The sequence below is a fragment of the Myodes glareolus genome, chromosome 2, assembly GCF_982192425.1.
Source record: "Myodes glareolus chromosome 2, mMyoGla1.1, whole genome shotgun sequence".
Taxonomy (NCBI): Eukaryota; Metazoa; Chordata; class Mammalia; order Rodentia; family Cricetidae; genus Myodes; species Myodes glareolus.
Window position 1 is genome coordinate 116,041,135 of NC_142027.1, and position 24,046 is coordinate 116,065,180.

Here is a 24,046-nt window from a genome sequence, read left to right on the forward strand (position 1 = left end):
CCCAGCACTGGGGAGACAAAGGCAGGTGGATCCGAGTTCAAGGCCAGCCTGGTTTACAGAGTTAGCTCCAGGACAGCCAGTGCTACACATAACCCCTGTCTCAAAAAGGGGGGGGGGGGGGGGGCGAGCTGGGGAGATAGCTCAGTGGATGGTTCAATTCCCAGCACCCACATGGCAGCTCACACCTGTCAGTAACTCCAGTTTCCTCCATACAAACAGGCAGGAAAAACACCAAATGAACATTAAATAAAAATAAAGATCCAAGAGCATAATATACTTTGACAGTTTTTTGGGTTTGCCTTCAATTTTTTTTCTTCTCATTTGGAGTCAATCCTCCTGCCTCACCCTCCTGAACTTTAGACCTGTGCCCAATCCGTTTTTAAGAGTTCATCCATCTGCAAACATCCTCTAAGAACTGAAGCACAGAGCCCTGTCTCCAGCCCATAGCCTGTTTTTTGTTTTGTCTTGAAGACAGGGTTTTTTCTGTGTAACAGTACTAGAGTCTAGCTGTCCTAGAACTAGCTCTTGTAGACCAGGATAGCCTCAAACTCAGAGATATGCCTGCCTCTGCCTCCCAAGTGCTGGGGGTTAAGGATATGCCACCACTGCCTGGCTAGCTGAAGGCACACTAAGGATTTAGGTAATTAGACTGGTTATCTTCAGCCTATATTGGTTCACTGGTTGTGTATCCTGTGTGCTGAGAGTAGAACCCAGAAACCTACTGCTTAGCCATGCCCTCAGCCCCTCACTGGGATGTTCTAGGCAAGAACTCTCCCACTGAGCCACAACTATTGTCTTCTGGTAGAGTTTGGGCCAGGTCAGTGAGCACTTGTTGGTCTCATACAGTACAAGGTTTTACACTGTTTTGACAAAGACTCATGGATTTGTTGAGGTCACCTTAGTAGTAAATACTAGTTTCATTCTCATGGCTCGTGGTACTTCAAAAAACAGCCTACAAAACCTGGTAAGTGTTCTTGCCTACACTTTTTGTTTAAATCGCTATCAGGCTGGAAGAAAGAACGACAAACCAAGTAAACCCAGATGCTTTATTCTGTAAAGCACATATAGCACATACTTCAAACACAGAAAATCAACAAGGGAGGGACGCCATCACAGATCAGCTAGTGACCATCATGCAGCAAGGGACGGGAGATGGATCTGCTGCCCTCGAGTCCCACAGTGCCTGCAGGAGGGTCAAAACACAGGAGGCTGGGTTCCTATGCACTGCCAAGAACACAACAGAAACACCAGGTTCCAAATGATGAGAACTTACAAATAGAATCAAAACTGATTCAAGTCATACCGTATGGTGAAAGGACAAAAGGAAAGAGATCAATATGATCTGAAACAATCATTCACAGGAAGTCACTGACTTCTGACTGCAGCCCCAGTCTAGGACACCTGAGGATAAGCCAGCTGCTGGGGTCGGAGTCTCCAGTGGCCCAGCCTGATATATTCCAATCCTGAGGTTTACTAGCAAGGAGCAGCTGAGGACCAGGCCGTGTGTGGAACTACCCACAGTAACAAGTTCTGTAGATGTGTCTCCAGGCCCCTAAACACAGTCACACACCCTCCTCCCCCACCCATCTTCCACCTGTCCGCCTGCTACGGTGAATACTGGGTTTGGGAGTACGTATCTGGCCTCAGGATGGGTGACGTTCCAAGCACTTTGGCACTTCCTCTCTGCAAGCCTTGTGTTCCTCCCTCCCACCCCAACAGATCCCAGTCACTGCCTGTCACTAACAAGGGTGACTAAGAGGAACACAGCTGAGCTGAGCAGACTAGTGGAAGTGACTCTTCTCATTTGTCTGGCTCTGCTTCTCTGGGTTTTATTATTCAGCAGCTTAACCTGAAGCTTATGGTCCCGATGACAGATGTATATCAGCCAAATCACGTGGCTTTTTCTTCATCCTGCCTGACAAGGATCTCTACTAAATTAAATTCACACATTAGCCAACTTATAAGCAACTCACCACTGGTTTAAAAAGCAAAAAATAATGCATCATATAACTACAGTGATTAATCTTCAATTTAGAAACAAACTATTGTTTTCCATGTAGAATGCCTGGAAAAAAATCTCTAGACCAGTAAGGTTCAAAATCCATCACGTTAACTCCAATTGAGACAGACTATAGACCTAGTTCTATATTTAGTTCCTATAGTTTACGGAACTAAAGTGCTGATGGACATTTTTTGGAATGGAGATGTATTTTCTTTTCAAAAAAAAAATTTGCATTCATTTTTGTACAACACACATCTCCAGAAAGAAAATGACTGCTTTGAGAGATAGAGGATCAGTATGGAGCCCAGGCTGGTCTTGAGCTCGAGATTCTTCTGCCTCAGCCTCCAAAGTGCTGGGCATATGTGCATGCATCCCTACACCCAGCAAGTCTGGAACACTGCATTGGAGCTGTTAAGGCAAAGCGTTGATAGAAAAACTGAAAATACAAACAAAACAGGAAGTGGAAGAGATGATGGCTTTTTAAATGGAAACGGGCAAAGGGATAGGGAAACCAGATGATCAAAATTTCCTGTGAAAAACGCTTCCGGTGCTGCTCTGTCAACAGCCATCAGCACCTCACGCCTTCTTTCAGACCTCTCCACCAGCACCGCTTCCACATCACACAGCTCACAACAGCCATTTCCTTCTGGAGAGGTGTGCTGGACAAAAAAGGAGTGCAAAAAAGAATTTAAAAAGAAAACACATCTTTAAAAAAAAAGAAAGAAAGAAAAAAAAAAAGGAAGCCCTCCTGTTTGTGACTGTTAGACCAAACCTTCATTCTCTGAGTAATATGCCCTGCATTGTGAAAGTTAGCCCCGCTGTGCCTCTACTGCACAGCTACTTCTCCACCAGCAGCAGACAATGGCAGAACACCCAAGTTCCTAGCTGCCAGTGTGTAAAATGAAACTTTGATCTTTACTACATAAGTGACTTTTAATGCGGAACCTTTACCTAGGATAAACGAACACGTCTCCCCTAAACAGAGGAATAGTAAAATGTGGCTATTCTTTCTTTAAAAAAAAAAAAAAAAAGCTTCCTTGCAAGCAAATAGAAAACAAAGGTATTTCTGCTGTCACTATGATCATTAAGCCACGGACATGTAAGAGCCACAGGAGGGAATGGTGGCTTCTGAAATGCAGTATCCTAACAAAGGTGCAAACCACTTCCAATACTGAACACATCAGGCTGAAACAAGAACCACAGCAAACATCAGCCCACTGGCACTGGAACATGACCTGCTCAGCTCGGGCAAGAGCCCCACATGCCCCAGCACTACACAGAAGGACCTCCTTCCCCCAGTGAGGGTGACGGGTTCAGGCTGCATCCAGGGCAAAGCACGTGCATCACAGGATCAATTTCCAGATCAATGTTTATAAATATGTACAAATCAGTTACAGGCACTTGAAATGTCTTTGGCTGGAGTAACCCAACATTGCAAGATCGTGTATTCACAGAGTGGCCAGGCCCTGGCCGGTTCAGCAGGCAATGATCATGGTTCTTGGTCTCTCAGAAAATGGAGAGCTGTAGGATTAGGCATCAGCCAAAGCCACCTAGAAGACAGTAAGCAGACAAGTCAATAGGGAGCTGCTGGCACCTAGCCCAATACCACAAGGTCATGTTGACTGAACATGTATTATCTTTTGGCAAGGGAATTAAGAGACCTTAAGGAGACCATCTCACCCAAGGAGGCAAGAAAGAAAACCTCAGCTTGTAAGCAGTGGCCAACCTGTAAAACCACTTGTACTAGGATGGGAAAATTAACCTTTTATTTATTATTGATTTATTCATTCATTTTGATGATAGGGTCTCACTATATAACTCTTGCTGGCTTGGAACACTCTATGTAGACCAGGCTGGCTTTAAATTCACTGGTTGCTTTGCCTTTGCTCTGCCTCCTGAGAACAGAAATTTAAGATGTGTGGACCACCTTGGATTTGTTTTTTGAGACAAGGATTCATGTAGCTTCAGCTGGTCAAAAACTCACTATGGATGACTTCGAACACATGATCCTCCTGCCTCAACCTCCCAAGTCCCAGGATTGCAGGCATGCACCACCATGTCTGGTTTATTTGGTGCTGAAGACTGAACCTATGGCTTCATGCATGTGAGGCCAGCATTCTACTAACCAAGCCACATCCCTAATCACAGGTAACAGCCCCTGACAGGACTCTGCTGCACGACTCTTGTGCTGAAGGAAGGACTGGAGGTAGAGAGGCACCCAGGAACTCTCCAACAGAGATTTCAGAATAGCTATCATGATGCCAGGACCCTTTTTTTTGTTTCTTGAGAAAGGCCTGTCACCAGGAGCCAGACAGACCCACCCACTGCTCACCTTCTCAGGACAAAATTCAGGATTGTTCTGACGCAATTTGCTGGGTCTGCCTTTGATAACTGCGTAGCAAAACATCGTTATCACCATCACGAAAAGAAAGTAACTGGTGTGCATGAGATGCAGGTTTATTAATGAACGGTCGTCCTAATGAACAAAAGGAAAGAAACCAGACACACACAGTCCATTAATAACAACTTTTCAAACATCAGCCTCTGTGCTTGCAGCAACTTCATTTGTGGTGCTCAGAACTGAACCCACACTAGACAAATGTGTGTGCCTCACACACACTAGACAAATGCTCTACCATTGAGCTACATCTCCAGCCCCCCAAATATTCTTACGCTTGAACAGGCAACCTCTCCATTTCTCTCCAAAACCAAACTAGGTTTCACTAAGGTTAGACTTGGAGCTTCTGTGCAACCTTAGTTAAGGAGCAACCACTGCTTCTTCTACTGTGGCTTCTGCGCCCCACACTGCCAAAGCCCCACCAGCCTATCTTCTATGGGGAGGGCTGCTCTTCTCTGCTATCCTCACCTTGTGCGTCTCCTCAGATGGACAGCTGGCACATCCCACCAGACAGCATCCTTTCTCCTTCTGTTTTTACTAAGTCCCTGGCCTCATTTCTGAGACTGACAGACAACCACAGGAGGAGGAGTGTATGAGAAACCCTAGCTACCTCCCGTGCTCACAGCCTCACAGCAGAGAGTAGGTAAGTCTTTATTTTAGAGACAGCCTCACTCTTGAGTATAGCTTGACCTAGAACTCACTATGTAGCATGCAGTGGTCTGGAACTTGTCTTGTTTCAGCCTCCCAAGTGTCCAGATCTCAGAAATATATACCAGGCAAAACAAGTCCCCCCCTTAGGATTTTGTTTTTACTTATGTGTGTATTGCCATGTGTGTGCAGGTGCCTATGGAAAGTACATGGGGTCCTTTGGTGATGCAGGAGTACCATTCCGCTCCATCAACCAATAGCCGCTGAAATACCAGCCCACTGGGGTGTGGTATATTTCTCTTTAAAAGAAGAGTGGCAAGCCTAGGCTCAGCCTCTTGGTTCCGGCTCCTGCTCCAGCGACTAGGCTCCTTTCCTGACGGTTTATGTGCATGTAAGTTTACCCCCCAAAATAAATACCCCTTTAAAACATAACTGGTGTGGGATTGATTTGCCATTACTTTGGAGCTGGAATTACAGGTGTTGTGAACTGCCTGATATGGGGTGAACTCTGGTCCCCCTACAAGAGCAAGTGTTCCCAGCTGCTGAGCCATCTCCCTAGCCCCAGTCTTCTTAAGGGACTGCTTTACAGTGACCTGACACAGGTAGTGAGGGCCCTCCCTGCTGGAGGAGACAGGTGAATGCTATGGCAGGGAAGGCTCTGGAATCTGAACTGCTCATCCTGCAGCCTTCCCCTCCACCCTACACCTGAACTTCCAGGCAACCAACTTCTATTAAGTGGATAGGGAAAAATAAGAAATCCATGCAGCACACTCAGGAAGGAAAGCAAGGGTACAAATAACTGGTGTGGCAGACTGTAACTGCTGACAGCAGAATTAACTGCTTCCTCTTTCCTCCGAAGTTAAATGCTATGCAGGCCCTGCTATCAAGTCAAATACACATCCCAGACCAAGCATGGTGGCAAGGCTTATAGTCCTAGCACGCAAGAGGCTGAAGCACTTAAGAGGATCACAATTTCCAGGCCTGCCTGAGCTACATAGTGTACACTGTCTAAAACAAAGCAAAGATTGCCTCTTCCTATGAACTGCTACCTCCTTTTGGCATCCTACTGGCAGATACTCTGCATGTAAGACCACACAGGAATAGTGATCACAATGGGTTACAAATGCAACAGACCTCAACATATCCTGCTGAAAAACACACAAAACTAAGGATCAAGGCTTTTCTTAACCACAAAGGTACCATGATTTTCACAGCTCTACTGTCTAGTCTACCAAACCAAGTGGAAACTGTAACTGACCAGGACTGAGCAACCCAAGATGTAAACATTCATAGTCATAGTTCCAGGATGCATGTGCACATTCTCATATTCTCTCTCTCTCTCTCTCTCTCTCTCTCACACACACACACACACACACACACACACAGTCACAGTCACACAAACAGAACTTGTTTCACTTACATCTGGAACAATAACGGTGAGTTTGGGATTTAAAGCATGGTAGACTTTGCCGATGGCGCCCTTATAACACCAGAAAGGATTGTAGTCTTGAGCATATTTTGTGTTGGCATCTCTGGCAGTTGTGAAGATCTTGTACCAGAGTGTGGCGTTGCTGTATGTGTCGGGGACACAGTGAGGTGGCTGACTGCAGGGGAGAGAAAGAAGTCAGCTCAGTGACTTGAAACGTTTACTTGAGCTCCCTCTACACCCAGCGCCTGGCAACACTGAACAGAGCAACATAACGAAAGGAGAAATAAGACGCTTTCAACAACTACCATAGTTCTCTGGGATGAGTGCCATTATGTTTGGATGGTCTGTTGTTATTTGTATTTTGAGACAGGATCTCAATGTAAGCAGAGGCTGGCCTATGAATGCTAGAATTGCAGGTGTGCATCAAAACATCTAAATGTTTTGTTTTGTTTTTTGAATAAACACATAAGGAGCCAGGCATAGAGTTGCACACCAATAATCCCAGAATTCCAGAGACTGAGACAAGAAGATCAGTTCTTGCCAGGTGATGGTGGCACACACCTTTAATCCCAGCACTCCAGAGGCAGAGGCAGGTGGATCTCTGTGAGTTCGAGGCTAGCCTGGTCTACAAGAGCTAGTTCCAGGACAGGCTCCAAAGCCACAGAGAAACCCTGTCTCGTGGGGGGAGGGGAGAACAGAACCGAGCGGTAGAGGCTCACACCTCTAATCCCAGCATTCCAGAGGCAAAGACAGGTGGATCTCTGGGTTCAAGGCCAGTGTGGTCAACAGAGTGAATTCCAGGACAAACTCAAAAGCTACTGAGAAACCCTGTCTCAGTTAAGAGCACTGGCTACTCCTCCAGAGGTCCTGAGTTCAATTCCCAGCAACCACATGGTGGTTCACAACCATCTACATGAGATCTGATACGCTCTTCTGGCCTGAAGAACATTGTATAAATAAATCTTTAAGAAAAAAAAAACTGAAACCAAAATTAATTTCTGGGTCACAGATGAACAGAACCTTTCCCTTTAGGCAGCTTTAATCCCAGGTCACTCAGGAAGGGCCTAGTTCCTTCTTTCACCAGTATGACTCTCGGTAGGAAAGGCAGCTGGAGGGGCCAGAGCATCGTGTTTACTGCCTCACTGAATCACTTGCTCTGGGACTGGGCTTCTTTCTGGTTTTGTTTTGTTTTACTGAGTAGGGAACTCATGTACCCCAGGCTAGTCCTGACCTCACCATGGAGAGGAAGATGCCTCGACCTTCTGATCCTCCCACCCAACCCTTCCAGAGCTGGGACTATGGGTGTGTTCCACCACGCCCATTTATTCTGTGTGGGAAATGGATCCCAAGACTTCATCAATGCTAAGCAAACATTCTACCAACTGAGCTATAAACCCAGCCCAGCACATTTGTATATGTAGAAGCTAGAATTTCAAATTAAACTTAACAGTCCTGGAAGCCAACATGATGGCTCAGAAGGTAAAGGTGCTTGCCACCAGGTCTAACAACTGGAACCCCTGGAACCCACATAGCAAGAGAGAACTGACTCCTGCAGGTTGTCCTCTTGGTCTCCACTTACACAGTGACAGGGAAGACTCCAGAGGCAGCTGTGAGGGTCATGCAGGCTGTGAACACCACCTGCTCACAGTGGCCATGGAGGGCACAGTCATCAGCGTTCCAGGCAGCAGGCAGGGTGAAGGTGATGTTGATCTCTTCATGTGCTTCCCTGCCTGCAGAAGAATTAGTGGCTTATTGGTGGGCACGAGCAGAAAGTCAAACTGTTCTCTAGTAATTCCAACAAACTCAACAGCCACCCATTGGTCTGCACACCTGCCCTGCCTTCTGGAAGCCACAGTCCTGATCTGAATAATGAGACCTGATTGATTCCTGTGTGTTTCAGTCACGACAGAGACCCATTCCAGAGCCCAGGCAGGAACAGAATTGAACAACCTGAGTGCAGTAATTTTCTGTACTAATGTAATGTGTCACTTCATTCAAAACCTACCATGCCGTGAATGTGACCCAAGTGCGTCTCTGTATACGTACACACGTACACACACACACACACAGAGAGAGAGAGAGAGAGAGAGAGAGAGAGAGAGCGCAGAAGCAGAGGGCTTAGGGAAGGCTTTGGGACTAGAAAGTGAAGTCTGTACTGAATCAAGATGTCCTAAGGTCATAAGGAGAAAAGGGTATGTTTGCTTTCTGGAACAAACAGGAGTGGTTTGTACCCTTACTATCATGGCATCAACTTACCACTCTTAATAGAAAAAAGGCAACAGGCAAGACCTCACAAGCACCTTGTGGACATTACAAGGGACCAAAGGTTATCCTTCCAAGGCCCAGCCTGCCCTTAGGATGAACAAAGCCTTTCCAGAGTCTTCCAGCTTCCACTTTCTGTGCTCCTAAGCCTTGAAAGGCTTAGCACATACAAGCAGGTATGGCCATATGCCATGGGATTTTATTATTATTATTATTATTATTATTTAACGTGGTAGTTTGAGTGAGAATGGTCCCCATAGGCTCAAATGTTGAACACTAGTCCACATTTGGTATAAGTATTTGGGAAGGATTATGAAGCATAGGAATAGGATTTAAAGCTTAAAAGCCTCTTTCCCAGTGTGCTCTCTGCCTCCTGCTTGTGGATCATGATGTGAGCTCTCAGCTGCTGCTCCAGTCCCCTGCAGCCATGCCTGCTCTACCATCAGTTGTCATAAAGTCAAACCTCTAGAGCATTACGCCCAATTAAGCTTTCCTTTATAAGTTGTTCTGATCATGGTATTTTATCACAGGAATACAAAAGTAACATACATTTAACAAAGCCCTAGATAGCATTTCCTCTGTGCCAGCAATTATTTTAAGCACCTTGTAAGTGTTAATTCATAGTGAACTGTCTTAGATAGCCTTCTATTGCTGTGATAAAAGACTGACCAAAAGCAATTTGGGAAGGAAAGGGTTTGTTTGTTTTTATCTCTCAGGTTGCACTCCACTGCATAGCAAAGTCATGGCAGGACCTCAAACAGAGCAGGAACCTGGAGGCAGGAGGTGATGCAGAGGCCATAGAGTAGAACTGATAACTGGCTTGCTCCTCTCAGCTTATTCAGCCTATAGAACCCAGGTGTACTAGTCCAGGAGTGCCCTCACACATAAATCATCAATTAAAATTAACCCACAGGCTTACCCACAGATCAATCTAGTGGGAACATTTTCTCAATTGAGGTTTCCTCTTCCCAGATGACTCTAGCTTATATCAAGCCGACATAAAACTAGGCAGTATATGGCTGGGCGGTGGTGGCAAATGCCTTTAATCCCAGCACTTGGGAGGCTGAGGCAGGCAGATCTGTGAGTTCAAGGCCAGCCTGGTCTACAAAAGCTAGTTCCAGGACAGGTACCAAAAAAAAAAACTAGGCAGTATATAGACTTTGGCTGCTGTTTGGTTTATCTTTTACAGTACTGGCAACTGAACTCAGGAACTCAGACATGCTAGACAAGCCCTTAACAACCCAATTCCTGTTATTTTTGCCTCTTGAATGATCCCCAAATTCCAAGGGTCTGAGGTTTTTTCTAATTCTTCCTGAAAGTTAGCACACTGCTAAATAAATGGTGGGCATTTAAAACTGTGCAGACCTGGGGCAGGAGAGATGCTCGGTGGTTAAGAGTACCTAAGAATCAATTTACAGAACTCACACAGCAGCACACAATTGTCTGTAACACCAGTCCCAAGGGAATCCTGTTCCCCTGGCCTCCATGATACCAGGCAATACATCCACACACATAATTTTTTTTTTCCTCAAAGACAGGGTTTCTCTGTGTAACCGCCCTCGGTATCCTGGAACTCAACTCTGTAACCCAGGCTGGTCTCAAACATAGAGAGATCCATCCACCTGTCTCTGCCTCCTGAGGGCTGGGATTAAAAGTGTGCACCACTACCACCACCAGGCTTAATTAATTAATTGAAAATTTTAAGAAAGGGCCTGAAAGAGCACTTTTTTCACACCCACGAAGCCTTGGTTCAAGTTTCGGCATCACAAGCAATAGTAAAAATAACCAGTAGTGGGCCAAGAGCAAAGAAGTCCGATGGTGACGGGAGAATAATCCTGGGAACCTATGTATAGAAAACCAACTACCGGGGAATGACCTCAGACCTTTACATGTTCACTGTACACACACACTAAGTAAATAAAAATGGCAATGTATTACAAACCCCAAAGAACACACCTATTCATAGATGTTTGTAAATACACTTGTGTCTTGAGCAACATGGTATTCAGGTGCTGGCTCCCACATAGTTCAAAAACTGAGTAGAATTCCTGACTCCCCAGACTTAACTACTAATTTTGCCTGATGCTGACTGATAACATCGACAGTCAATTAGCACATAAATATTCATTATCATAAACAAGGAGAACTACACAAGAGCAAACCCTCTGACTGCCGTGTGCCACTGACACTGACTGGACGGATGAGCTGCGCACACAGTGGTGACTGAGCAAACGAAGATGTTTTAAGTGGACACTCATGACCCCACTGCAATCAGAAGCTGGCTACAAAGCTATCACAGAAAGACTGTAGAACATAGTTAATTTTGAGCTTCTACAATGTTTTTGTATTTTTATGTGTCACCTCAAACTCAATACTGATAACCTTGAACTTACAATCCTCCTGCTTCTACCAAGCGTCACCTTGTCTTTTTCTTTTAATCCTCTAGGTTTTTTTTCTTTTTTCTTTTTTTTTTTTTTTGGTTTTTCTTGTTTTTTTGTTTGTTTTGTTCTGTTTTGAGACAAGTTCTCAGTATACAGCCCCGTTGTTCCAGACTTGTTGTAGACTAGATGGCCTCAAACTTGCATAGATCCACCTGCCTGTCTTTGGAGTGCTGAGAACTAAAGGGATGTGCCATCGGCTTCTTTGTTTCTGAGGCAGAGCCTGAAACTCAAATCCTAATGCTTCACTCCCCACAGCAGGGATTATCACTGCACCAGCACGCCTGGCCCAAGGCCTTTATGACCTAAAACAGCATCTTCACATTTGCTTAGTCTTGGTTTCAAATAGAGGGCTGGAGAGATGGCTCCACAGATAAGAGCACTGGATGCTCTTGCAGAGGCTCACAATCATCTGTAACTCCAGTTCCAGAGGATCGAATGCCCTCTTCAGCCATCTGCAGACACCAGGAACACACATGAATGTACATATACCCATACAACATTTATACACAAGTTTTCTTTTTCCCTTTTTTTTTTTTTTTTTTTTGGCTTTTTAAGACAGAGTTTCTCTGTAGCTTTGGAGCCTGTCCTGGAACTAGCTTTTGTAGCCCAGGCTGGCCTCGAACTCATAGAGATCCGCTTGCCTCTGCCTTCCAAGTGCTAGAATTAAAGGCGTGTACCACCACCGCCCAGGTTCACACAAAAGTTTTCAATAATAAAAAAAAAGTATATAACTAGACCTGTGCAAGTAAAACCTATGTTGTTCAAAGGTCACTTATACTGAGGTCAGAAACAGACCTTGCACCTTGAAATTCTCTCTCCTTTTTCTCCCCACTCCCTCTCCCAGTGCTATAGAGGAAGCCAGGGCCTCACACACAAGCCCAGTGCTCTAAGACTGAGCTGTGCCTCTGGACCCATCAGTGCTAACTCTGTGAGGCTTTTGTTTATTTTAAATTTATGTGCATTGGTGTGAAGGTATCAGATCCCCTGGAAGTGGAGTTACAGACTACCATGTAGGTGCTAGGAATTGAACCCAGGTCCTCTAGAAGAACCACCAGTGCTCCTGACCACTGAGCTATCTCTTCAGCCCCTCTGATTGTGTATGGCCAGGTAGTGGTGGTGCACACCTTTAATCCCAGTACTCAGAAGGCAGACGTAGGCAGATCTCTGAGTGTGAGGCCAGCCTGGTCTACAGAGTGAGTTCCAGGACAGCCAGGAATACAAAGACAAACCCTGTTTCAAACAACAAACAAGAGACTGTGTATGATACTTTACAACCCAACTGAGTGAAGGCTCACAGCAACCACTCCTTCTGGACTTCAGTAAGTCCACATCTCAAGAGGAGAATCACTCGCAAAAACAGAACAGCCTATCTCAGTTGCTGCCTAAAAGCTCTGAAAGGGAAGAAGCTGACACACCTGAGAGTCCAATCTGATGTCCAAGGATGGTGGAGTACAGGTGTGTGACGTTTCGAGAGTACCCTCCAAAGGGCTTGAGAGGGTCCAGGGTCAAGGTAATGGCAACTGAGATATTGATGGGGCCTGACTCCTCCAGGGCCTGGGGCGGCTGAGTGGATGATCTGGCCTGCCCAATGGTCATGGTGCTCTCAGGGGTGGTGGTGTCATTGGAGAGATGCTTCAGTGTCTCGTTTTCTGATACACACAAGTCCAAATCATTAAAGCGCAGCAGAAAAGTATTCCAATCCTTCGGCAAAGTAAAACAGAGAGACAGATATGAGGCCCCCAGCATCTCCAATGCAGGAATAACAATGATCCTTAACTGCTACCACAGGACAAGAGGAAAAAAATGACTTGACAGTGACTGTCCCAAGTCAAAATACACCACCATCATGTTAGCCCTGGAAACCTGAACTGTGCAATCTACACATTATCTGAGAATCCAGCAAATTATATGGAAGAGAAAACCAACTAGCCTCAAGAACAAACTCACAAAGGGATCTTGATGGGCTGTAGAGATGGCTCAGTGGATAAGACGGCCCCGCCAGCGATTCCCAGCCCCACAGGGCTGCTAGCACTCACTCTAACTCTAGTTCCAAGAGTCCTGACGCCCTTCTTGGCACTGCACACACGTGGTACAGACATAAATGTGGGCAAAACATCCATACACATAAAAGTAAATAAAGGAAAAACAAAATAGGTTGTGAGAGCTGTCGAGAGCTCAGTGGTTAAGAACACTTGCTGCTCTTACAGAGGAACCAACTTCGGTTCCAAGCACCCACATGGTGGCTCACAACAATGTGTACCTACTGAGCCAGAGCATCTGATAGCCTTTTGTTCTCCTTGGGTACACGATACACATACTTACATGCAGGCAGACACTCATACACATAAACTAAAAATAAATATTATAAAAAAAGGTGGATCTGAGTTCCAGGACAGCCATGGCTACACAGAGAAAACCTGTCTAGACAAAAAACAAAATCCAAAACAAAAACAAAGAAAAGAGAGTCTTGAACAAAAGTGGTTGAAAAATTAAAATCACTAATTCACACTCATTTAAAAGCTTTTTTGCTTTGTTTTTGTTTGTTTTAAGATTTATATATTTATGGCTGTGTGGTGGTGGCTCATACCTTTAATCCCAGCACTCAGACTCACAAGATCTGCCTGCCTCTGCCTCCCAAGTGTGGGGATTAAAGGCGTGTGCCACCACCACCCAGGGTTATGGGTTCAGCACAGCAGCTTCACACATGTTTCACTATACACTGTTTCCACTCATTCCTTCTCTACATCCTCTGACCACTTCTACATCATGTCCTCGTCAATAGGATCCCTTGTCTAACAAAAACACCACCTGTACAAATGAGAAAGCCAGAAGGTGGCTCTGCGTGCTTAACTGTCCCAGTCACAATTTCAGAACAATGTAACGTGACTACCAAGAGGTGAATTCCCTAGCTCACGCACTCTCTCTTCTTTTGAAACAAGGTTTTACTACATGGCCCAGGATAGCCCTGACCTCACATGCCTTCTGCCTCAGTCTCCTGTTGTTGTATCATAGAAGTACACCACCATTTCCAGCCCTCTTTTGACTCAGGTTTTTGTTTTATAAATACACTCTTCCAAATGCATCTATTTCTCTATTGAAATAGTCTACATGAACTGATAGTACTATTTAAAACAACTATGTAAGTATTCCCTAACAAAGCATTCACAAGGAAAAGAACAGGAAATTCTGTATAAATATGTATCTTTTGCTGGATAGATCTATGCATTTGAGAGGCAGAGGCAAGAGAATCTGGAGTTTAAGGTCAGTATATGCTACATGAGACCCTGCCTCAAAACAAACAAACAAACAACAAAAACAAAAAACCTTCTAGGTGTGGTAATACACAACACATAATATTATCCCAATATTCATAAAGCTGAGGGAGGAAGATCACTTCAAATTCTAGATCAGCAAATATATAGTATGTTGCAGACTGGCCTTCGCTTCACTAGAGTGAGACCTCAAAAATAAAAAAGAGTTGCCCCCACTTAATACAAGGTCCACCCAGCACAGTGGAAATTAGGAGTATACTGTACCTCGGCCATTTCTGGAGACTTAATCTCCTTGATCTTGAAGAAATAGCCCAGCGTGAGAAAGGCAATGGCCATGGCGCTGACACTGATCATGAAAACCACCAAGGGTGGCCGGCTGCTGACGTAGAGCTTCAGGTTCTCCAGGGGGCTAATGCTGAACATGCTTCTCATCAGCTGCGGCCTGGAACAGACACAGACATGAGCGGTGGCCTGCCTGCACACGGGAGCTGTAGCTCTCACGTCAGTTTCATATAACAGTACTGTGGGGCAAAAGGCTGAGACTGAGTCTCAATGAATTCATTCAGAAGACTAGATGAAGTTAGGCATGGTGGTGCACACCTATGGTCCCAGGAAGTAGATCAGGAGTCAAAATGTATCCACAGTTACTAGCAAAGCCAGCCTGAAATACATGAGCCACTGTGCTTTAAAAAAAAAAAAAAACTGATATGGGACAATTGACTGTATACTGTTAAATAAACGCTGATTGATCAGTAGCCAGGCAGGAAGTATAGACAGGACAACCAGACAGGAAGTAGAGGTGGGTCAAGGAGAACAGGAGAATTCTAGGAAGAGGAAAGCTTGGTCTGCAGTCCTGATCCAGCCACAGAAGAAGCAAGATGTTACTGCCTCACTGAATAAGGTACCGAGCCACGTGGCTAACATAGACAGGAATAATGGGCTAATATAAGTTATAAGAGTTAATAAGAAGCCTGAGCTAATGGGCCAATCAGTTTATAGTTAATGCAGACCTCTGTGTGATTTCTTTGAGACTTAATGACTGCGGGGGGGGGGGGCACCAGGTGGGACAGAAAACTCAGTCAACAAAAACCAAAAAGGTCAAGGGGGACGGGGGAGCTGTTAGCTCAGCTGGTAAAGTGCTCGCCTGGCATGCACAAAGCCCCGGGTCCCCAAACCAGCACTACATAAAACAGGTGTGGTGGTACACACCTTAAGACCAGCATTTGAGAGAGAGAAGCAAAAGAATCATGAGTGCAAGTTTATCCTTGGCAACAGAGAACCAAGCTCGGCTACAGGGTACTCTTACCCACACGGTACCTCAGTATTATTAGTTCATGCAAACTTAAGACTTTTATCCAGCAATTGGCCTTGTAGAGTGCTCTACCACTGAGCTACAGCCCTGGCTTCCAAGGTTCTTGGTTCTGGACACTTTGCTCACATATTTTAAATTCTAACTAAGCTATCTGAGACCTCTCTTTGGTGTCATAGAGTTAGAAACTGTTGAAGAACAAGTGCATTAGTCGTATTTCTTCTTTCCAAATCCTTTTGTCATTTTTTTTTACTACTTAAATGAAATAGCAACAGCAGAAGCTGTAATAAAATTCTTGCCTCACTTAAACTTTAGCAAAAATGCTTTGTAATGATTCACTATTAAATCTGAGACACAAAATAGGCTTCTGATGGGAAGCTGTGCTGGCTAGTTTTATGTCGACTTGCCACAAGCTAAAGTCCTTTAAAAAGGAGCCCTGACTGAGAAAATGCCCCCCATTAGACTGCCAGAGGGCAAACCTGTGGTGCATTTTCTTGACTGAGGATTGATGTGGGAGGACCCAGCTTACTATAGGCAGTACCATCCCTGGGCTGGTGGTCCTGGGCTCTATAGGCAAGCAAGTTGATCAAAGCTATGAAGAGCAATCCAATATGTAGCACTCTTCCATGGCCTCTGCATCAGCTCCTGCTTCCAGGTTCCTGCCCTGACTTCCCCAAGCGATGGAGTGTGCCCTGAGAGGAATAAATAAACTCTTTCACCCCCAAGTTGCCTTTCGTGATGGTGTTTTATCACAGCAACAGAAGCCATAACTACAACAGAAGACTTCTCTAGGGTAAGGAAGTACTTACTCATAAGTTTACAAAAAGATTTTCACTATGTTATTTCTTTTTTTATGGGGAAAGGGCTGAGACAGGGTCTCCTGTCTTTCAAACTGGCCTTGAACCCTGAGCTTCCTGTCTCTACCTCCCAAGTGATGGGGTGACAGACATATGCTACCATGCCTGGCTTTCTTTTTTTCCCCTTCTTGGTTCTAAGTATTTAACCCAGATCTCTTGGTTGCTATGCATCTACTGAATTCAGTCAAACACTACATTTCCATGGATGCCACGTGTGCAATGTCCAAACCATCAGTTTTTGCCTTTTAATATGTTGACATAAATAATCTGATTAACCTTTACCATGCTGATTTCACTGTTTGGATAATTTGGTATGACTGAAGACTGAAGAGCCTTGTTTTGGTGTTTGGGAATGAACACAGCCTTACAAAGGCTAAACACATGCCAGGTCACAGCTACACCGCAGCCCCAGATCAGGATTATTAAAAACTACTCTGCTTTCAGTTTTTCTATGTATTCATAAATGAGATTTTTAAAAAAATCTTACCATTCTGCATGATTATCTTTTTATTTTATTATTACTCTTTTTATTTTATTATTACTTTTATTATTATTATTATTATTGAAACAAGGTCTTCCTGTGTAGCCTGGACAGCCTGAAACTTGCTATTCACATAAGGCAGGCTCCAGACTCACAAAAATCCACCTGCTTCTGTTTCCCAAGTACTTGGTTAAAGGCCTGTACTAACAGGAATAAGACGCACTTCTACTTCTTAGGAATTTGATTGACTTTAGCCAGAAAACCATTTAAGTCAGCCAAGTATCTATAACTCAAAACTCCTTTCTAACATCCACAAACATTTTCAAATAGGAAATTAAAGGCTCTGATTAATGTATTCTTCAGCAAAGAGATGCAAGGTTTCTGAGTCTGGCATGGTGGCACACACTTTAATCCTAGCACTCAGGAGGCAGGGGCAGGCCAAACTACAGACAGTTGGAGCAAAAGGCAGCTAACTGTGGGGACGTCACTTGAAAGAACAGGGGACAGCTGTGTGACACTCACCAGAATTAACTGCAGCACACTTCTGTGTCTGCAACTCTAGTTCCAAAATCTTAACCATGGCTAAAAAAAAAATAAAGGTCTAACTACTGATCTGCTTGCCTAGGAGTGTTTAAAATTGTAAAATATTAAATTAAAGACAGCCTGCTAAGACCACCCAGGGGGTAAAGGTGTCGCCTTACAAGTGTAGAAGCTGAGATTGACCCCTGGAGCCCACATGAATGTGGGAGGGGAGAACTGACTCCAGAGCTGTCCTTTCAGCTCCATAGGCACACCACGGCATGCAAATACAAACGAAGTAATGTGACCAAAAATGAAGAGAAATGAAAATTAAAGATGTCAGTAACACACTGTAAGAAACTCTCAAGAGTAATAGAGGCAAAACCAGATTACAACAGGCTAAAGAGAAAATACATGCCAATGAACTGAGCACATAACTGCTCAGTATATACCGGATGGGTATTCTAATCCTACCAACACTGCTAGGTGACTATTAGTATCCCTATTGTTTGGGTTTGGGGAGGTTTCAAGACAGGTCTTTTTTTTTTTTTTCAGCTTTGGAGCCTGTCCTGGAACTCATTCCGTAGACCAGGCTGACCTCGAACTCACAGAGATTTGCCTGCCAAGTGCTGGGATTAGCGCTATACCACCACTAGGCAGTATCCCTATTTTACAGGAGAGGAAACCCAGTCAAAATAGATTAGGTAATTTACAAGGATGCATGCGGGCATGTAAGTGGCAGAGACTGATTCACTTGACTCACTGTGTTATCACACAGTACCAGGGCCAGTATGAGCGCTTCACAAGCTATGAACACACCAACTACATCATTATGGACAATAACTTTAATAAACACACAATTAGGCTGGAGTAGGGTGGGGAGTGGGGCATGGCGCACACCTTTAATCCCAGCACTCAAGAGGCAGAGGCAGATGAATCTCTGTGAGTTTGAGGTCAGCCTGGTCTACAGAGCGAGTTCCAGGACAGTCAGGTTACACAGAGAAACCCTGTCTCAAAAATCAAAAAATAAATAAATAAACAATTAAGAACAAGTTTTGTGGTACTAGAAAGAAGGCTCAGCTGTTCTTCCAGGGGACCCGGGTCAGGATCCCAGCACCCCAGTGGCAGTTCACAAGTGTCTAAGATTACAAGCATGGACCATAGACCTGGTCCACAGTTGGAATTCTACAGATTTTCCACACTATCAAAAACCATCCTGTAGGTCCACCACCCCTACACTATGCTCTACTGCCTCCCCCATCAGGACCATGTCTCCTCAGCTGTGTGTTCAAGGAGGGGGAGCACTAAAGACCAGACGGAAGAAGCATGAAGTAGTAAGTCGATGCTCTCCTGAACATGCCTGCACAAAAGCAAGGACTGAACCAGCGCAGGGGAAGGACAAGTTCCAGAGCTGTGACGTGCCTCCAGTTTAATTTCCCGAAAGTTAAATGCACACCTGGATCCAGAGACTTGGAGCTGAATGCCTTAGTTATGTGGAAATCATGGACATCATCCCTTGGTTTGCTGTGTCAAACTATGACAGCAGATAAGAACTGACCTCATTCCCTAGCCTCACCACGCAGGCTACCACTATTGCGTTTCTGCACAGGGCCTGGTGGCCCATACCTATCACCCCAACTTATGAGGCTGAGACAGGAGGATCACAACCAAGCCATACTGAGAGTTAGGGGCTAGCCTGGACTACACAGTGAAACTGTCTCAACAACAAAGAAAACGCTTTTTTTTTTTTTTTAAGCCAGGCTTAACTGCCATGGTGGCGCACACCTACTATCCCAGAACTAGGGGGTCTGAGACAAGAAAATCGGGAGTTTAAGGTCAGCATCAGTGTGCCTGAGCTGTCCGGGGTTTCGTGACACCCACCCCCATCTCCAGTACTCCGAAGATTAAAATCAGAACAATACTGTTCTCACCCTCTCAAGCGTGGCAGGGTGGCACACACCTGTATCTCAGAACTAGCGAATCTAAGCCAGGAAGATCAGTCGTTGAAGGGAAGCCTTGGCTGCGTAGGGAATTCCAAACCAACCTATCTGGAAGATATCTAAGATGACAGCGCACAGAATTTCACTGCTTCGTGCCGGGCTTGTGCGGATGGGTGGCTCCCTCCCACCTTCTCTCCAACCGAAGAATATCACCCACAACCAAAGTCAAAAAACTAAAACTGATCACACACACACACACACAGACAGAGAGAGAGAGAGAGAGAGAGAGAGAGAGAGAGAGAGAGAGAAAGAGAGAGAGAGAAGTGATGGCTGCGAGGGTTAAGAACACCTGCTACCCCAGAGGGCCGGAATTAGGTTCTCAACACCCACATCATCAAGCAGCTAACAATGGTCTCTGCCTCCAGTTCTAGGAACACAACGCCCTCTTCTGGATTCTGAAGGTACTTGCACTCACGTGCACAAACAGACACAAACGCAACCTTTCTAAATTTTCCAAAACCGAATCTTTTTTGTTTTTTGGTTTGTTTTTTTTTTCTTTCCTAAAGATTGCAAAGCGCGTCCACTCGGCCGTATCCCGACGATCACAAGTCTCGGCTCCGGGAGCCGCGACTTCGCAGGCCTCAGGCCTCGGGAGGATGGAGCGGGCCGGGGAGACGAGCAGAGCTGAGGCGGGCGAAGGAGCCCGCGCCCCGCCGCGCACCGCCCGCCCGGAGTTCCGGCCCCCGCGCCCGCTGCGCAGACCCCGACCGTGTCCCTTACTCACCGCCCCACACAGCGGCGGCTCCGCGAACGCCCGCGGCCTGGCCCCGGTCACTCGCGGCGGCGCGCGGCGGGTCCCGGGCTGCCCCGCACCATCCTCCCCGCCGCTCCGGAGACAGCGAGCGGCTCCCCGGGGCCGACGGGACGAGCCGGAGACAGGCCAGAGCGCGCCGAGGAGACGCCGGCCCCGCGCGCCCGCCGCGAACGCCGGCCTTTCCGGGTGAGAGCAGAAAACCACGTCACCACAAACGCCGCCGTGACCTGTGACCCCCCCGCCCCGCGCGCGCGCGCGACGGCAGCACGGCAGGGACAGAATTGCTCGCGCGCGGGGGCGGGGCGTGCGAGGAGGGGGCGTGTCTTTAGCTCGTTACCAGGCCGGGAAAGGTTCGGGACCGTGGGTCTGCCTGAAGGGTTTCGCTCATGTCAGCGGATCGCGGTGAGCTTGTTCGGTTCCGTCCGGGAGTGCATCTGCGTGAGCAGTGCATGGTGTGTACGGCGTGAGAGAGTAAGGAGGGCACAATTTTTGTTTATTTCTGTTGGAGTTCTGGGTTGATTTGAGGCACCGTCTCGTGAATTGCAGCCAGGCTTCGCAGTTTCTGTGGGACCCAACGTAGGTTCCAACTATGTTGCCTGGCCTGACTCCAAGCAATTGCTGGGGGGAAAAAAAAAATCTCAAAACTGAGTGTTGTAGCCCCCAACTTTCATTCCAGCGCTCGGAAGCTCAGGCAGGCGGGTCTCTGAGTTGAAGAAGAGGAGGAGGAGGAGCACCAGGAGGAGATATATATATATATATATATATATAAAATCAGTGTCACGCACCAAAAAAAAAAAAAAAAAAACCACATAAACAAAATGAAAGTATTCCCACAAGGCAATACGTTTCGGTAAAAAGGGGTGAACCCTGACCCAAACCAAGCTACCAAGCACACCGAAGCAGATGGGCTGAGTTCTCAGCTTGCTGCTCAAGCCGCCATGCCTGCCAATTGTTGCCACGCTCCCCGGCTATCATGGACTCTAACCACCAGGAGCCGTAAACCACAATCAGCTCTTTCTTCCATAAATTGCTTTGGCCATGGTGTCTTCTCACAGCAACAAGGAGGTAGCTAACATAGCCCTCCTCTCTGTAGACACGACGGGTTTAGAACCTACTGCATGGGGTCTCTATTGCCTCCCTGGAGAACGGGACATTTCATTATTTCATGTCTCAGTCTTCTGGAACCTAGTTGACCTTTGAAGAGGCAAAATATTTTTTTTATCCCTCTGACCACATTAATGCAGACCTCCAAATATGATTATTGAAAACTTGTCTACTTGACTGGTCTTGTCTTTAAGAGAGAGAGAGAGAGAAGAGAGAGGGACTAACCCTCAGAAACGGTAAGCAAACCCCAGTTAAATGCTTTCTTTTGAGTTGCCCCAGTGGTGTGTCTTCATAGCAATAGAACAGTACCTAAGACAAATACAGAAATCAGAAAAGCAGCGAAAAGAAATGGAATGAGATAGCATCCGCCTGTCTGTTCTTTCTCTGTAGCCTGTGTTTGTCACTGTAACTGGAAAAGAGAAACAAAAGCAAGGGCACTCAGGGTGCAGGGAAATCAGGAGTGGGCCACGGGAACCAGATTACAAACATAAAGCAAAAGGAGTCTTAAGGGGGAGAGAAGCTGGGGATTGTGCTGCATGCCTTTAATCCCAACACTCGGGAGGCAGAATGGCGGCTCTCTCTCTAAAGTCAAGGCCAACCTGCTCTAGGGTGGGTTCTAGGATAGCCAGGTCTGTAACGTGAGAAACCCTGTCTCGGGGGGGGGGGGGGGGGGGGGGACGACGACTGGGGGACTAGTTTGCTAGTTTGGAGACTGTGGGCTGAAGGAACAAACATTAGGACCCAGACAAGCCGAGCATGGTAGCTCATGGGAGACTCTCTACGGTTCCAGAGTGTCTCCTGTGCTGTGTTTTTATTAAGGGCAACTACGTGCAAAGACACGATGGTCCTTAAGCCTTGTTTATAAGGAAATCAAATGTTTTACTTGATTAAAATCAGGGAGAACAAAGACAAGGAAGTACAGGAAGAAAAACATATGGGAACAGAACACGCTGTTCATCTCAGGAAATAGATCGTCGCGTTGGTAATATCTGTTATAAAGATCATTTCCTTCTGTCCTTAGAATGTCAAACGTCAGAGCACTCTCAAACACTGGGTGAGTTTCCTTCACAGATGAGGCTATAAAGCACCTCATATATATATACATATATATATATGTATGTATAGATATGTATGTATATATACAGAAAAACCTTAAGCTATCACACACAGGTGGATCAGTGAGTTCGAGGCCAGCCTCCTGGTATACAAAGTGAGTTCCAGGACAGTGACAGCTACACAAAGAAACCCTGTCTCAAAAAGCAAAAACAAAAACAAAAAAATCTAGCATTTTCCAGCTTTCTTGGGCTGAAAAACATGTTGTACGACTGTTTCCCTCTGTCCTCAGTGTGCCAAGGACACAGAAAATGTGTTTTTTTTTCTCAGTTGAGGGTGTCGATCACATGTCAGGAAGGGGTTTTGTGTATCTAGGAGGTTCAACTCTCTCCAAGGGTGGTTCTTTGCACTCCGAACTCAAATGCTTCTCTTTGTCCATCTCTGACTGGCCCCCTCTCAGGTTGGGGTCCTACGTTAAATACTTTTAAGACACAGGCATGCTGGTACAGTCCCCCAGTCAGCATGGCCTGACACGAGCCTGTATGAAGTCACCATGGACAGCCATGGCGCTTTGGATCCAGACCCTGTCCTCACTTCAAGCCAGAGACCCCTTCCACCCCCATCCAACCTCCAGAAAATCCCAGCCCCATAGAGCACTCTGCCCTTATGCATTTCTTAACTGTATCTGTACACGGACTTTTCTTGGATACCCTGGTGTTTTCTGCTTTGTGAATCCTATCCTAGGATCATTACCAATACCAATTCAAAAGAGTGTCAATCACCTGAGCCCCCGTGGATCAATGCAACAGAGCCATGGGACACATCTCTCCTACGGGAGAGAGGGTCTGATCACTCCCCTAGATGGACTAGATGGACTTGAAATCTAAGATAGGCCCCCAACTTTTGGGGGAAATAATCTCAGTGTCACACAAAGAAAAACACAAAGTGACAGTCACCCAGCAAAAGAAATTTCCTTTTGTAAAAAGGGTACATCCCAGAACCCTAAACCAGGCCAGCAAGCATACCAGGGCAGGAAGCTCACTTGATAAAGATTCGATCTGAAGAAGAGACACCTCTTAATTAGAAGAGATAATAGTTCATCAAACAGCATGGCCATTGAATCTGAACTAACTTATAAATCTAACAAATGCTTTTCATTTGATCAGTTATAACTTGCCAGAAGAGAATCTCCTCAAAATTAGTGTTGGGGAAGGGTTTTGTTTCTGTCTTTTCAGGAGAATAAAGATATCCAGCTAAGGAATTGAAACGCCACCAGACAAATGAGACATCTGAAGAAAACAGGCAAATCATCCAGAAAAAGTGTCTCAAAAAAAAAAAAAAGAGTAAATTGGCCTATTAGTATATCACATTTCCAACAGGATAAGATTTCGTAAATATTCCCAAATGTTTGTTTCTGCTATTCTCTACAGACATATATGCAAATGGTCTTGTTGCCTTCCCAGTCCAATTAAAAATTAAAGCTGGCTTTGTAGCTGGAGTGTGGCTCTCTCCTTCTC

General features: G+C 45.7%; 1 protein-coding gene across 1 annotated transcript; it reads right to left on the minus strand.

The window, feature by feature from the left end:
• Window positions 1–1,032: 1,032 nt before the first annotated feature.
• Window positions 1,033–20,543, minus strand: Tmem248 (transmembrane protein 248). Its single transcript, XM_085681904.2, has 7 exons — window positions 20,343–20,543; window positions 14,717–14,894; window positions 12,596–12,881; window positions 8,057–8,207; window positions 6,469–6,652; window positions 4,335–4,478; window positions 1,033–3,552 (listed from the first exon to the last, which is right to left on the minus strand). Exons 2-7 carry the CDS (start codon window positions 14,882–14,884, stop codon window positions 3,532–3,534), a joined length of 954 nt encoding a protein of 317 aa, XP_085538030.1. The 5' UTR covers window positions 14,885–14,894; window positions 20,343–20,543; the 3' UTR covers window positions 1,033–3,531.
• Between the last annotated feature and the right edge of the window lie 3,503 nt (window positions 20,544–24,046).

What these genes read in the sequence shown, in the direction of transcription:
- Tmem248 (XM_085681904.2), bottom strand. Translation starts at nt 14,884, where the DNA reads ATGAGAAGCATGTTCAGCATTAGCCCCCTGGAGAACCTGAAGCTCTAC. An exon ending in GGAGTCTTCCCTGTCACTGT is followed by an intron (nt 6,653 to 8,056) that starts GTAAGTGGAGAC and finishes TCTCCCCTGCAG; the next exon opens with TCAGCCACCTCACTGTGTCC. An exon ending in CTGAATTTTGTCCTGAGAAG is followed by an intron (nt 3,553 to 4,334) that starts GTGAGCAGTGGG and finishes ACTGTCTTCTAG; the next exon opens with GTGGCTTTGGCTGATGCCTA.